The 14,210-nt window shown below is 47.2% G+C and overlaps 1 protein-coding gene across 1 annotated transcript; it reads left to right on the forward strand.

The window, feature by feature from the left end:
- The first annotated feature begins 8,947 nt into the window (after positions 1–8,947).
- LOC137166532 (taste receptor type 2 member 9-like) lies at positions 8,948–9,643 on the forward strand. Its single transcript, XM_067568305.1, has 2 exons — positions 8,948–9,155; positions 9,453–9,643. Exons 1-2 carry the CDS (start codon positions 8,948–8,950, stop codon positions 9,641–9,643), a joined length of 399 nt encoding a protein of 132 aa, XP_067424406.1.
- Positions 9,644–14,210: the final 4,567 nt, after the last annotated feature.

Raw genomic sequence — 14,210 nt, forward strand, 5'->3', positions numbered from 1 at the left:
AACTGAGAAAATTTGAAACTTTTTGAATGTTGATTCAGAATAGAGTGACCAGCTGTCCCAGTTTGAAAGGGACAATCCTGACTTTCGGGGCTTTGTCTTATATAGGCGCCTATTACTCCCCACTCCCTGCCCTAATTTTTTTACTCTATTTCAAAATGAGATTTTATTTTGAAAATGTTACTTTTTATCAATGTTTAACTTCAAAAATGTCATTTTTGTATCAACATTTCATTTTGAAAATGTTGATTTGAAACAAAATGTCGAAGTAGTTTGTTTTTGACATTTCCAGGCTTTTTGTTTTCTGGTTGTGGTTATAGTTTTCTTGCAGTTGAAACAAATCACTGAATTCTACCCACATTCACTGATTGTGTCAGTGCCCTAAAAAAATGCATTTTCAGCAAATTTACTTTTATCATGCACTCCCTCTGCATGCCAGGGAGGAACTGTGCCTCCCAAAGGTCCCTCTCAGGCTGTGTGACCACAGCTTGGCCAACTCACGAAATATGAAGAGGAAGCAGACCTTGTGCTTCCCACACCAACACAAGCCAGCGCCTAAATGGCACCAAGTGGTGCGAAGTAATTTGCTGAAGATCATAGAGGAACTGTAGCCAAGACAGCTGTAGAGCCCAGAGCTTCTGTTCATCCACCTCTGCTTGAGCCCCAACATCTTTCCCTAGCTTCAGAGTGAATGAACAGAAAAGGTCATCCTCAAGTGATCCATCCCCTAACTTCGTCTCTAACTTCAGCAACCTGTAATGTGCAACATCAACCTAAAGGTGCTGATCGACTCAGGTGCCTCAGGCAATTTCATGGATTTGGAGTTTGCCCAACCACAGAATATCTTCACCCAGCACAAGGACTCCCCCAAGATGGGTCATTCCTTTCATCAGGACTAGTCACCCACCAGATGGCTCACCCTGCTAGGCCACAGAGAAATCCCCCCAGTTTGGTCTAATTAATGCACTACATTTATCAGTTGTCACGGGCATGCCCTGGGTCATCACCTTCGCTCTACGCATCAGGCATGGCATGCTTTGACTCCCCATCTTGCTGACAATCCTGGTTCCTGAGACTAACCCAGGATCAGCAATCCTTTGTAGGTTACTTTGTAGCAATCCTTTGTGGGTTACTTGTTTCCCCAGAGAATTCCTAGATATGAACAAAGGATCCAAAGGCATCCTTCACAACCCCCACAATCTCTTCAAAGGCCCAGGGATTCCTGTTAAATATCAACACTATGCTAATGTGTTCAACAAACAGAAAGCTGACACCCTACAGACTGTCCCATCGACCTCCAGCTGGGAGCAGAGATTCCCTTGGGGTGCTTTCATTCCTTCTCCGAACCTGAACTGTAAGAATTGTTCCTCCATGTCCCCAGCAAGGGTCCTAATCTTCTTTATGGCAAAGAAAGATGATTTCCTCTGGCTTTGCGTGGATAAGTAAGGTCTGAACATGTCCCTTACCACTTATCAATGTGATGTTTGAAAGACTCTGCTCTGCCAAGGTCTTCATAAAGTTGAACCTCTGCAGAGCATATTATCTGGTAAGGAGCCGGGAAGGAGACAAATGGACGAAACTTTGCATACCAGGTATGGCCACTTCAAGTATTTGGGCATGCTCTCTGGGTTGTCCAACACTCCAGCAACCTTCCAGTATTTCATAAATGACATCTTGAGGGACATGCTAGACCAATTGGTCTGTATTTACCTGGAAGACATCCTTGCTTTCTTTGAAAGTCAAGACCTCCACAATCATCACATGTGCGCTATCTTGGAAAGATTGAGCCAAAGCCACCTCTATGCAAAACTCGATAAATGCGAGTTTGATAAGGACATAGTGTAATTCTTGCAATATAATACCTTGCCTGAGGGACTCACTATGGATCTGTATATAGTGGTAGCAATATCAGACTGGGTTTTACTGACTGACATATGTAGGGTGCAGCAATTCCTGGCATCCACCAATTTCTACAAGTCCTTTATTAAAGCATTCTCTAATCTGGTGGCACCCATAATAACGGTCCTGCAAAAGGGAGCCCAGTTGTCCTGCTCTACAAAAGCTCAGTCAGTCTTTGGTCACTGAACAAGCTATTCACCTTAACACCCATCCTGATTCATGCAGATCCCACTAAATAAATTACAATGCCTTGAATTTTGCCATAGATGCAATTAACTTATTGTGTGGGCCCCCATGACAATCACCAGCCTTGTGCCTTTCAGTTTTGGGAAATTAACTCCACTGGAAATAATTACAATATTGGGACAAAGGGCCACTGGCTATCAAGGTAGCTTTCAAGGAATGGTGCCACCTCCTAGAAGGAGTGCACTTCCCATTCCAAGTTTTGACAGACCTCAGAAGCCTGGAGTACCTATGGACTGCTAGAGGCCTTAACCAATGCCAGCTCTACTGGTCCCGCTTAACTAATTTTTGAGTTATCACTAGGATGACTGGATTCCCCTTTGAGCTACACCAAATTCACATGTAAAAAAAGCAACCCACAATACAGCCTCTTCTTTGCAAACCATGGCTTTAACCCCTGCTTCCACCAAGACTTACCCATGAGTTCCCCAATATTGACCATCACAGATTTAGCCTCTCATCTACACCAGGTGCACTGGGAGCTCAAGTAACACTTGCAGTCTAAAAAAAAGAAGTTTATAAACACCATGTGGATCCAGACCATCAGGCTGCCCCCAATTTGGCCATAGGGGACAAGGTGTGGTTCTCTGCCCAGTACTTAAATCAAGGTGCCCATCCACTAAACTGAACTCCAATACCTGGACCCTTTCAGGATTATAGAATGGATAAATCCAGTGGCCTTCAGGTTACAATGGCCTGAATCCTTGAAGATCCAGCCCATCTTTCACAACTCACTTTTAAACCCTACTCTGAGAACCCAAACCACTCCAGCCCACCACTGCTATCCACAGCATCCATGCCCCAGACCCATTATAAGCATTTCATAGTGATTACTCCAAGAAACTGGGCCCTGAGGCCCCTAAGTGGTGCTCTCAAAGGGGAGTGGTGAGTAAAGTCAGGAATCAGGGCCTACAGCAGAGTCCATCTGAAAACGGGGCCTGCAACAGAGCCAGTTTCTGGGCACCCTAAAAAACACAGCTGGTCTGTAGCAGGCTGCCTGATTGGCTACACTGCCTGATTGGTGGGAAGAGTCAACAGAGCAGCTCTTAAGCCCAGCAGCAGCAGTTTGGTGGCTGCTCAAAGCATTCACCCATGACTACGGGAGCTCCTACCCTGGTCGTTACCAGCCTTGCTGCTGCCAAGGTCCAGTCCTGCTCCTGCCTTCCTCCAGCCTTGGACCCAGACTCGTTCCTGCTTTGGTCTCTGCCTTGCCTCATGCTAGGTAACCCAGTTCTGACCATCAGCTCTGGTTCTGGGCTCCTATTCTTGGCTACTGACTCTGGCTCTAACCATTAAATACAACAGCCCACATCCTGGTCACTGACACCAGTGACTTTCCCCGCATTTCCCTGCCCCTAGAATAGGACTCAACACCTTTACACTCACTGGGTAGACTGAATCACATATTGTTAATAAAACTATTTTAAAAATTTCCCACATTCTCTACACCAACTACTTATACTAGACTGAAATGCCATCTGTTTTGAAGTGACCACTGCTGCTAGTACTGTGCAAGCTACAATAACATAGGCCTTTTTTATCCCAATGCAGACAATGCCTTCCCCTTTGCCATGGGTTTGTCCACTAGCATAGTTACAAGGTACCTACCGTATCTAATTACAGAACAGCGGGATGGAAAACTCTTCTTTTTTTAAATTGACAGTACAGATTCTGGAGCACAATTCTGTTCAGGATGGCAGTATGAAATTTAGATTTGTATAACTATTAAGGCCTGTATATAGAATTTTGGGCCTGCTTGAAGCTGAGTTTTTTGGGTGCATATGTAAACAAAGAACAGAAGAAAGACACTGTGCGTTACTTTTGCCTACCCACAACCAGATGGGTTTTCTTTATTACTGTGAAAAGAGATAAGGGATGTAGTTAAAATGTTTTGAGGTGTAGTGGGGGTTTGATATATAAATGTACAAATGAAGGATAGCTGCGACCCCTTTTCAAGACAGACACAAGAGAAAGAGCAAACAACAAGTTAGGAGGAGCAAGAGGGTAAAGGGAGGTGTGAGAAAGAAACATTAAAGGGCCATAAAAGTGACTATGGCAAAATATAACCTCACTCCCTACCCCTCCCATGGGGTACAAAAGAAGTGGTACCAAAGCCCCCATACTCAACACCCTCCAAAAGGGAACATGACCATAAATTGGAAGGGGTGGTACCAGGGGCAGACATGAAAGGTATAATTAAGCCTACCAAGAAGAAGGGAGAGGGAGCTCTATGGGCATATAGAGCTATGAATCGGGGGAAGGAAACTCTACTGGTGTGAAGAGCTGTGGTTTTATGCTTGCTTGCTTAGCCCCAATAAACTCACCGCATTGCCTGAACTTTGTGTCTGGCCTGTTGCTTTCGGTCTGCCAACATGTCTGGAAACTGAGAGAGATGGGGCAGGGTAGCCCTAATAAAATCCACAGCAATGGAATATACTGGGTTCTAAATATGATTAAAGTCCTTTGATGAATAAGACTAGCAAAAGGACTAGATCCTTGTGCAACTCAACAAGTGAGGGTTCTAGTGATAGAAGTGTAATTCTTCATCGTTACTTTTCGATATATTCCTCCTGAAAGGGCTTAATTCATGTCTGTGCATTCCCAATCACTCATGCAACCTCCTCAGGCAGGACAGCTGCATCTTCTGAACAACTATCAAATGCTGCAAAGAGGTCCAGAAGTGTGGAAATGGAACTCTGCCCTCCATCTGTTGACAGCAAGAGATCATCCATCAACACCATTGATGTTGTTTCCATTCCATGTCTTGGCCTGAAATCAGAACAGAGGAGGTCTAGGATATCAGTTGACGCCAGGAGGCTGACTTTGATTATCTTCTCTATGAACTTGCTCAGAAAGAAGTTTGACACACCATGCAGTATTTAGCCATATCCAATGTATTTGGGGTGGGTTTCTTCATTGTCATCTGGACTATTGTTTGTTTGAAAAAAGAAGAGAAGATTCCTTCACAGAATGAGTCACTAGGTATTTCAGTCAGGAAAGGCATCATTACTGATGTCTCCTTTTACCAACCAGGAAGAGCAGAGGTCAGATTCCTAGGACTTGTGTTGGGACTTCTTTAGCATGTCCAGTAGCCTCTTTGGAGTAAGTGACTTGAATTCAGGGAATGATAGTTGGCTATTTCTTAGCCAACATAGGGGGATTGTATCCATGTTGCTTGGGAAGCCTCCCCAAAGGCAAGTTACCTTTTAACCAAAGTAGAAGGATAGGTCTTCACATCACTCACTTTTGGGTTCTTCTGTAGACTGCAGGTAGTGTGGATTGATGAAGCAATTTACCACCTTGAATTGTTCCTTAGGGTGGAAATTGGTGGCTTTGATCTTTGGTGATCTGTAAATAAGTACAAAGTTTATGTTTGCTTTGGTTCTGGTTCCTACTGTCCAATGGATAAATTAAACTTTTCTTGTCTTACCTGAGATGAATTTTTGGGTATGATTTAAAGGAAAAGATGAATGCATTGTGACTTGCCTTGTCTTCTCTTGGCCTGCGATGAGCTGAGTAACTTGATGGGTGAGATAGGCTAACACAGAGGTCTTGGTGTATATCTCAGGGATATAATTTTCTAATAACATTCTATAGACTAGATATACATTCACTTGAAGTTTTATCAATTTCTATTACATTCTGTAGAAGTTGTCTGAAAGGAGCGGATACGTCTTCATTTCTGAGAATCCTGCAATATGCAGACAATAACCAGTTTATTCTCAGAGTTGCTGCAGCTGGTAGAGGAAGGTTCACACACTGCGGTCTTTCATGGAGACACTGTTTTCACTCCTTTTGTTGTTTTTCCTAAATCTAAAATAAAATTCAAGTCACTCAAATTGAAATGATATGTTTGCTCTTTGCGTATGAGGCAGCTATTTTTTATTGTTTCTTCCTTCAACTTTCACTCAATTTTTAGTTTCCTCTCCCCAATATCTTTCCCTTTCCTTAAGAGGCATCACCTCTTTTCTTCTCCCGCCTCTTTCATCTCCACCAGGGACCATTTCTCTCTTTTGTGACAGGGTCAGGCCGGATGGTTACTGGAGAGTGCTACTATTTGAGACCATGAGAAGCATGCCTGCTAAAGGGGAGGAGCCACTGTACCCAGAACTCAATTGATTTCGGAGGACAACTAATGAGAAAACAGGAAAGGGCATGAGGGTCAAAGGGTCACATGGAGGGAACTGGAAGGGAACATTGAGCAGAGAACCCCGGACAGCGCCCACTGCTCCCGGAAGGTGTCAAGCTGTTGTTAAAATGCCAGTAGACCGGCCCTGGCCTCTTCGCCATGAGAGAGGCTGTCATGGTCATTATATTGTGATCTGAGAACGGGTCCGGCCAGACCCTGGAGGAGTGGGCCTGCGAAAGACGTTGACATGATAAACAGATGTGGTTCAACCTGGAGTGGCACAGCCTATCATCCCCCACCCGGACAAAGATGAAATTAGTGATGTCGTCCGGTTGGTGGTCGCACCAGACCTCCACCAGGGAGTGATGGTCGATAATCTCCCGGAGGACGTCTGCAGTGGCCTGGCAGTGCTCATTTCCTGTGTGGTCCCGTTCCTCAAGGGTGGTGTTAAACTGTCGTCCCAGGACCAGGCACTCGTGAGGATCCAAAGTGCCAAGGAAGGCGGATGCCTGCTGGAAAAAATACACCCACTCCGGGCCCGAATTTGGGGCATAGACATTGTCCAAATTCAATGCTAGCCCCTCCACATGGACCCAGAGATGCAGCAGGCAACCCAGAACGACCTCAGGCAACCCCCAGAACCTCGGGCTGTAGGTCAGGGGAGAACAGGGTGGCTGCTCCTGCCGAACAGGTGGAGAGATGGCTGAAATACACCCTGTCCCCCCATTCCAGCTACCAGCTGGCCTGGGAGGCTGGATCCATATGGGTCTCCTGCAGGAATACTACAGAGTACCCTCTTTCCCAAAGGAAGGAGAGCACCTGGAACCTGTGGAGATACATCCTACAGCCCCAGGTGTTTAAGGTGACAAAGGTGGTTGGGGCCATGAGCCCGCAGCAATCCGTGATCGACCCCGAAGTTTACCAGGAAGTCATGGAAGCCACAGGCCTGCAGGTAGGCCATGGTGTCATGCCTGCTGATCCCTTTGCCCTCCCTCAGTATAGCCCTAACAGTCTGGAGGAAGAGGTTAAAGTCCCCCCAGCACTGCAGGAAAAGCTGCATCCTGTCTCTAGCCCCTTGCGAGTCAGCCAGGAAAGCGTGCAGCTCATCCTGCAGCACAGTAGGGTCCAGGGTCGAAGCATCCTGGCCACCCTCCGGTCAGGTCCCTCTGGTGGCTCTGGGGCCAGCCAAGACAGGCAGACAGGGGGCTGATCCCCAACACAGCGCCAATGTTGTGGGCGCCGTGCTGCCCATCTTGGCCCGCGGCACAAGAGGTGGTGGGGGAGGGAAAACAACTGTCCCGGGTAGAAGGGGGAACACAAATGCCACCTCCCTGGGAGTTGGTGGATATAATGGGAAATGATAAGCCCTGGGGATGGCAGCAATATGGGAGAGGGATGGGGGGTACTAAGGGCAGGAGCGGGATCAGGGTCAGGGTTGGTGGTGGGGACAGAGGCAGGGGCGGGGCTGGGATCAGGGGCCCTGGTGGCTGAGCCACCGGGATGCAGCTCCAATTGACCCAGCACGGTGGTAAGGGGCAGGGGTCCAGGGTGGGGGGCCCTCACCTATGCCACGCCTGGGTGCCACAATGGACTTGGTATCTGGAGCCGCTGCTGCAAGCAGGGGGAGACATGGGTTAGGGTGTCAGGAGGGGATGGGGGTAGCTGTCCCGCCAGGGAGGGAAGCATCAGGCCCTGTTGCTCGGCTCAGGCCATCACCTCAAGAGGCTGGGCAGCCACATGCAGAATGCCGTCCACAGCCAGGCAGGTGGAAGGGTCTGGGGGTAACCAGGAGGCGAGGGCAGGAACAGTGCTCTGGGGAAGGGGGGGAAGGGAATCGGGTGAGAGGGGTAACAAAGGACCAACATGGAGCAGCCATCTTAGACTGGCTGTATTACCCTCCCACACCACTCAAGGGTGGAAGAGACACTAAGGGGTGAAGCAATTCCTTGACCTAGCGCTAGAAGGAAGCGCTGGACACCCAAGGTAGAGAAAGAGCTTTGTCACACTTTCTTTCTCTTCACCTTTATGGATTCCCAAAAACATGCTTTTCACTCCAAATTATGGGATGGATCTGTCTCCATAGAGTTCTCTGTCTTATTAAAACCACATTTGCATTGTTCTAAATTGCCTACAGATGATAAAAGATGGAAAGAAGAGGTAAAATGCAGCTTCTGATCAGTACTAAGAACTGTGGAACATGCAAATATCACAAGTGAGTTGAGATGTAAACTCTGTAAAAGAATCCCTCCCAGATTTGCATCCCCAGGATCAACACATGAAAGCAAGTTCAATCCCATTTCCAAATACTTTCCTGCTCTCCAATAAAAGGCAGAAGAATTTGATGTGTTAGACAGATGCTAGGAAGCCACTGCTTTGTTAACACCTGTTCTCATTTGGAAATGTCTCATTAAACACCACGAACAGGTCGTAGTGATTGTGAGAAGAAAGATGTTTACAATCGTTCAAATCATTGTATTGATGGAGATCATCATAGGAATGTTTGGAAATGGATTTATTGCAGCCATTTATTGCATTGACTGGGTCAAAGGCAGAAAACTATCTTCATGTGACGTGATCCTGACCTGTTTAGTCTTGTCCAGAATTCTCTTGCTAGGGATATGTGTTGTAAGTCTCCTCATCTCTATCTTTGCTCCTGTGACATTCAGTTTGGATCAAGTAATGAAAACTATTGGCTTCCTGTGGATATTTTCAAATACTGTTGGTCTCTGGTTCACTGCCTGTCTTAGCATTTTCTACTGTGTGAAGATCACCAGCTGCAAACAGCCTCTCTTCCTTCGAATGAAGCAGAGAATCTCTGTGATGGTCCCCAAGCTACTCCTGGGGTCACTGTTGGTCTCCTCTGTTTCCTCTATCCCATCTATCTGGCGTGAGTACAACATTTACTATTGCATCTCAACAGGGGACCTTTACAGGAACAGCACCGTGGCAGACACAAGCTGGGATGTGTCATATCTTTACTTCATCTTTCTGTACAGTGCAGCGTCTTTCATTCCTTTTATCATATTTTTGACAACATCCATCCTGTTAATCTCCTCTCTGTGGAGACACACCAGGAACATGCAGAACAATGCAACCAGCTTCTGGGACCCCAGTACCAAGGCCCATGTAAGGGCCATTAAAGCTATGATCTCTTGCCTTATTCTCTATATTTTCAATTTTGTAGCTGTGTCCATACAGACATTACCTACCTGTTTGATTGATATAACCTGGACACCTGCAATCACTTCCATAGCCATTCTTGCTTATCCTTCAGGGCACTCCCTTATCTTGATTCTAATTAATCCCAAACTCAGGCAGGCACTGGTGAGGATTCTGCGTAGCATCAAGTGCCATCTGAAAGAAGGGATTTTTTAAATCCTATCATAAAACACCAGAGATGTCCCAGTTCTCCTGAAAGGCCAGGAATGGTTTCACACTTGGACTGTCCCGGACACTATGGGAAGGAAGATACAACACCAGAAATGTGGTTTAACTAGACCATAACTTTATTAAGTAACACATCTGGGAACTACCTGGTAACAAATCGTCCAGCATATGTCGCCCTTCCTATTGTAATCTGTACCATCTGGTAGGAAGTTACTGTCTTCACTCTAACTCTTCAACCATGTCCCTGCACCATTTTGGGATCCCTCCCCCCCTTCTCCAATAGGAAGGTGAAGGAGTGGAGAAGAAGGGATATTTTCTTGCTGTATTCGACATTAGGAGACCCAGCACTATTCCCCACCTATTTTAGAAGATCCTTTCTCCTAATCTGCTTCCAATTCCAGTGTATCAGAGAACCAGATTCCCTATTGAACGATTGCCTGCACTGGGCACCTCCCAAGTTTCAACAAAATGAATTCTGCAACAAGTCTACCAATCGAGTCCCTGGCCTCCTTTTTCCTGGCATCATGTGCCTGGTATGCTTGCTTCTGGCTCCTCTGTTCCTGCACCTATTGGAGTGTTTTCCTTGTGTCACAGAAATAAGACTGTGTTGTGTCTCCCACCTGTGCAGAACATCAGGTCAGAGGGAAGCATGGGTTTGTGGAATCCAAAACTAATCTCATAGGGTGAATACAGGATATTGAATGGCAGCTAGAACTACGTGCAATGATGACAAAAGTTTGTCTTCTTATCTCAGTTTTGTTGGTCTTCGCTAACTAATTGTATGTCTACAATGTAGAGTGAAGTCGACTTACTTAAAGTCGACTTTCAAACGCCGATTTTTAGAACTCACTGGATCATGTCCACACCACCCTCCTTGCGCCAGGCTCGTGCATCCACACTTGCCACGATTGTGTCTGCAGTCAAAGCTGTGCACTGTGGGTAGCTATCCCACAGTGCAACTAGCTGCAGTGGCTGTTTGGACGAGATTCATCATCCCATTATGCAAGGCTCCTTCCCCCTCCATTCTTCCGCCATACAAACAGGAAACAGATTTTCATGCCGTTTGTTTATGCCATGTGCTCGCCATTGCTGTGGAGACATGGAGCCAGCTCAACTCTGCACTATTATTGTGAGCGTCACAAATACATCTCGGCTTATTTTCAAAGAAGACCGAGAACCCGAGGCACGGGCAACCGCTATGCCGCCGAGGCTGCCCTGCTACAAGCCATCGAGTGTAACAATTCCCAATTGCTGCAGGCCATAACGCATCATCTGCAGTCAGTGGAGCACCAGGTCTGGTCCTGGGAAACAAGCACAGACTGGTGGGACCGCATCGTTATGCAGCTGTGGAATGATGACCAGTGGCTGCAAAACTTTCATATGCGAAAGGCCAGTTTCCTTGAACTTTGCTCAGAGCTGAAGCGCATGAATACTCGCTTGAGACAAGCTCTGACAGTGGAGAAGTGAGTGGCCATTGCTTTGTGGAAGCTGGCAACCTCCGGCTGTTACCGCTCGGTTGGGAATCACTTTGGAGTCGGTAAATCTACAGTTGGAGCTGCCATGATTCAAGTGTGGAAGGCCATTAATAGACTTCTGCTATGAAAGCTAGTGACTTTGGGAAACGTGCAGGACATAGTGGATGGGTTTTCCACGATGGAGTTCCCAAACTGTGGGAGGCCATTGATGGCACGCACATCCCTGTCTTAGCTCCTGTGCACCTTTCTACCAAGTACATAAACCGCAAGGGGTACTTTTCAATGGTCCTGCAGGCCCTTGTAGATCACAGGGGTCATTTTACAGATATCTAAGTGGGGTGGTCTGGAAAGGTGCATGACGCTCATGTATTTTGGAACTTGGGGCTGTTCTCTAACATGCAGGCGGGCACCGTCTTCCCGGACCAAAAAATGCCAATAGTGAAATGCCAATAGTGATCCTGGGGGATCCTGCTTACCTCTTGTTCCCTTGGCTAATGAAGCCGTATACTGGGCACCTTGACAGCGACAAGGAGCATTTTAATAACAGGCTAAGCAGTTGCAGAACGGTTGTTGAATGTGCGTTTGGGTGTTTAAAGGCCAGATGGAGAAATCTCCTCACTAGGCTGGACACGAGTGAAAAGAACATCCCTCAGTGATAGCTGCATGCTGTGTTCTTCATAATGTGTGTGAAGCGAAAGGGGAAAGGTTCCCCCAGGGTTGGGCTGTGGAGGCAGAATGACTGGCCACCATTTAAGAGCAGCCAGATGTCAGCAATACGCTGAGAGCTAACTGCGTAGTGCTTTGCATTGGGGAGGAACTGAAAACCAGGCTCTGCAATGAGATGCAATAATAATTTCTGTTCCTGTGTGTTATGTGCCTTTGCTTTAAATCCCCCCTACCATGTACGTCAGTACCCTCCAAATCCCTCCCAAGCAAGATATGATTTAATAAAGAAACGTGTTGAAATGATGCAAACTTTTATTTATGAACATTCAAGTCGGTGGGGGCTGGGGACTGGTGTTCATTCACAGTCTCAAAGGGTAGTGTGGTTGCTTGCAGGCCAGCTGTTAGCGGGGCTGCTGCTGCTTTCTGCTCGCCTCCACCGGGGTGGAGTGCACCACATACTGTAGCCTGGCCATTCTCCCCGAGACCGCTTGGGGGTGGGGAAGGGGGAGGGGAGGGCAGCAAAGCCATGGGCTGAGGTGTGTTATGGAGGGGCTGCAGCGGGACTCTGTCTGGGCACTGCTCCTCCTGAAGTTCCACAAGCCACAGGAGCATGTCTGCTTGGTCACACATGATTTGCAGCATCTCCTGAGTGGTACTGCAATCATGCTCCTGTATTGCTCTTAGACTCTCCCTGTCCATGTCCATGTTCTGAGACAAGGTCATCTACCACGCTCGGAGCTCTGTCTCTGTGGCCCCGGAGGCGTTCATGAACTTGCCAAACATGTCATCTCTTGGTTTTGTTTTGTTTTTTTCTCTTCCTAATCTGCGATAGTCTTTCCGCAGCAGTTCGAGCAGGTTGGGCCAAGGCCGAGGTGTCTACAGAACGACGAAAAGAAATGCACAACGTTGCCATTGTTAGGATACCCAGGGAAATGAAAGAAATGCAACAATGTATAAAAAACTTCCCTTGCAGTGCACAAGGGTAAGACAGACCCTCATTCCATTCCACACATCCCAGAAAGGTCGGCTCACTGTGCTGTTGCAGAGATGGCAAGCTAGGGGCACTTTACTCTGCTTTAGAGAGGATTTAAAAAGCTCATTTCAAATGCCCTGTATGAGAGAGGTGCCTGGGTGCCACGGTTTAATTAAGATGATCATTTCATAACATGAGGTAACCACCGGAGATCTGGGGACAGCGCGAGGGCCGGGGGGGGGGGTGTTAATAGTGTTGTCTGAAACCATAGCCAAATAATTAAAGTGACTTTACTGGGGCAATACAATGAGGAATAAACATGTGCCATCTTCCCTAGTTGACCATGAGCGATATCAGACTCCTGAGAGTAAGGCATGAGGAAAGGGAAGATTTGCTGCATGCAGCGGGGTACCGGCCTGGCCGTTATGTTGCTATGCTGTGTTCTGCCATGATTCCGGCTCCCTTGATTGCAGTGTGGCGTGGCAAAGTATCCTACCGGGAAGGAAGGAACAAGGCTGCCCTGCCCCGAAATCTTTTGCAAAGGATAACAGATTACATACATGAAAGTTTCTTTGAGATATCAACTGATGATTCTTGGAGCATATGTCTTCACATAAATAATCTGTTCCGGGAGTAGCTGCCCAAGAAAGTACGCTAAACCCCTGAAATCCCCTTTCCTTCCCCTCCTCCCCCACCATTAAAGAAGAACTTAACTGCTAAGAAGAAAAAAAGCTCACCAGATGTGCCTTCCCCAAGATTTTTAGTGCTGTCTTGCATAGTGCTGGACTGCTCTGAGCTCAGGAATAGGTCCTGACTTTCTGGGAGAAGGGACGCCCCGCTCTCCTGCACCCTACTGTCCTCCTCCTTCTCCTCATCCACAGAGTTCTCAGCATTGTCCCTGGAGTGGGATGGAGCAGAGGTATCGATGCTGTATGGAGGCACCATGGTGGGGTCCCCGCTGAGAATGGCATGCAGCTCCTCGTAGAAGCAGCATTTTTGGGGCAAGGAGCCAGAACGGCTGTTAGCTTCCCTGGCCTTTTGATATGCCTGCCGAAGCTCCTTGATCTTCATGCGGCACTGCTGCGCATCCCTATTGTGCCCCTTCTTCAACATGCCCTGGGATATCTTCCCATAATGTCCAAATTTATTTTTCTGGCTCTAAGCTGAGCCATAACAGACTCCTCGTCCCAAAGACTAATGAGATCTAAGACCTCTGGCCGACTCCATGCTGGAGCACATTTGGGCTTTGCAGTAGCCATGAGGAGTTCAGCTACAAGCTCCCTCCACACTGGCTGCACAGGAAATTAACATTAAAATTTTCCCGGGGCATGAGGTGAGAGGCCATTTCCGGTGAGCATGACAACATAACAGCAGAGCGCGAAAGTCCAGAGCAGTCACAACAGGGCATTGTGGGATACCTCCCGGAGGCCATGAACGTCAA

The sequence above is a fragment of the Emydura macquarii genome, unplaced genomic scaffold (assembly GCF_026122565.2).
Source record: "Emydura macquarii macquarii isolate MOO-44397 ecotype Brisbane River unplaced genomic scaffold, CSIRO-AGI_Emac_v2 contig_2871, whole genome shotgun sequence".
In the NCBI taxonomy this organism is placed as follows: domain Eukaryota; kingdom Metazoa; phylum Chordata; order Testudines; family Chelidae; genus Emydura; species Emydura macquarii.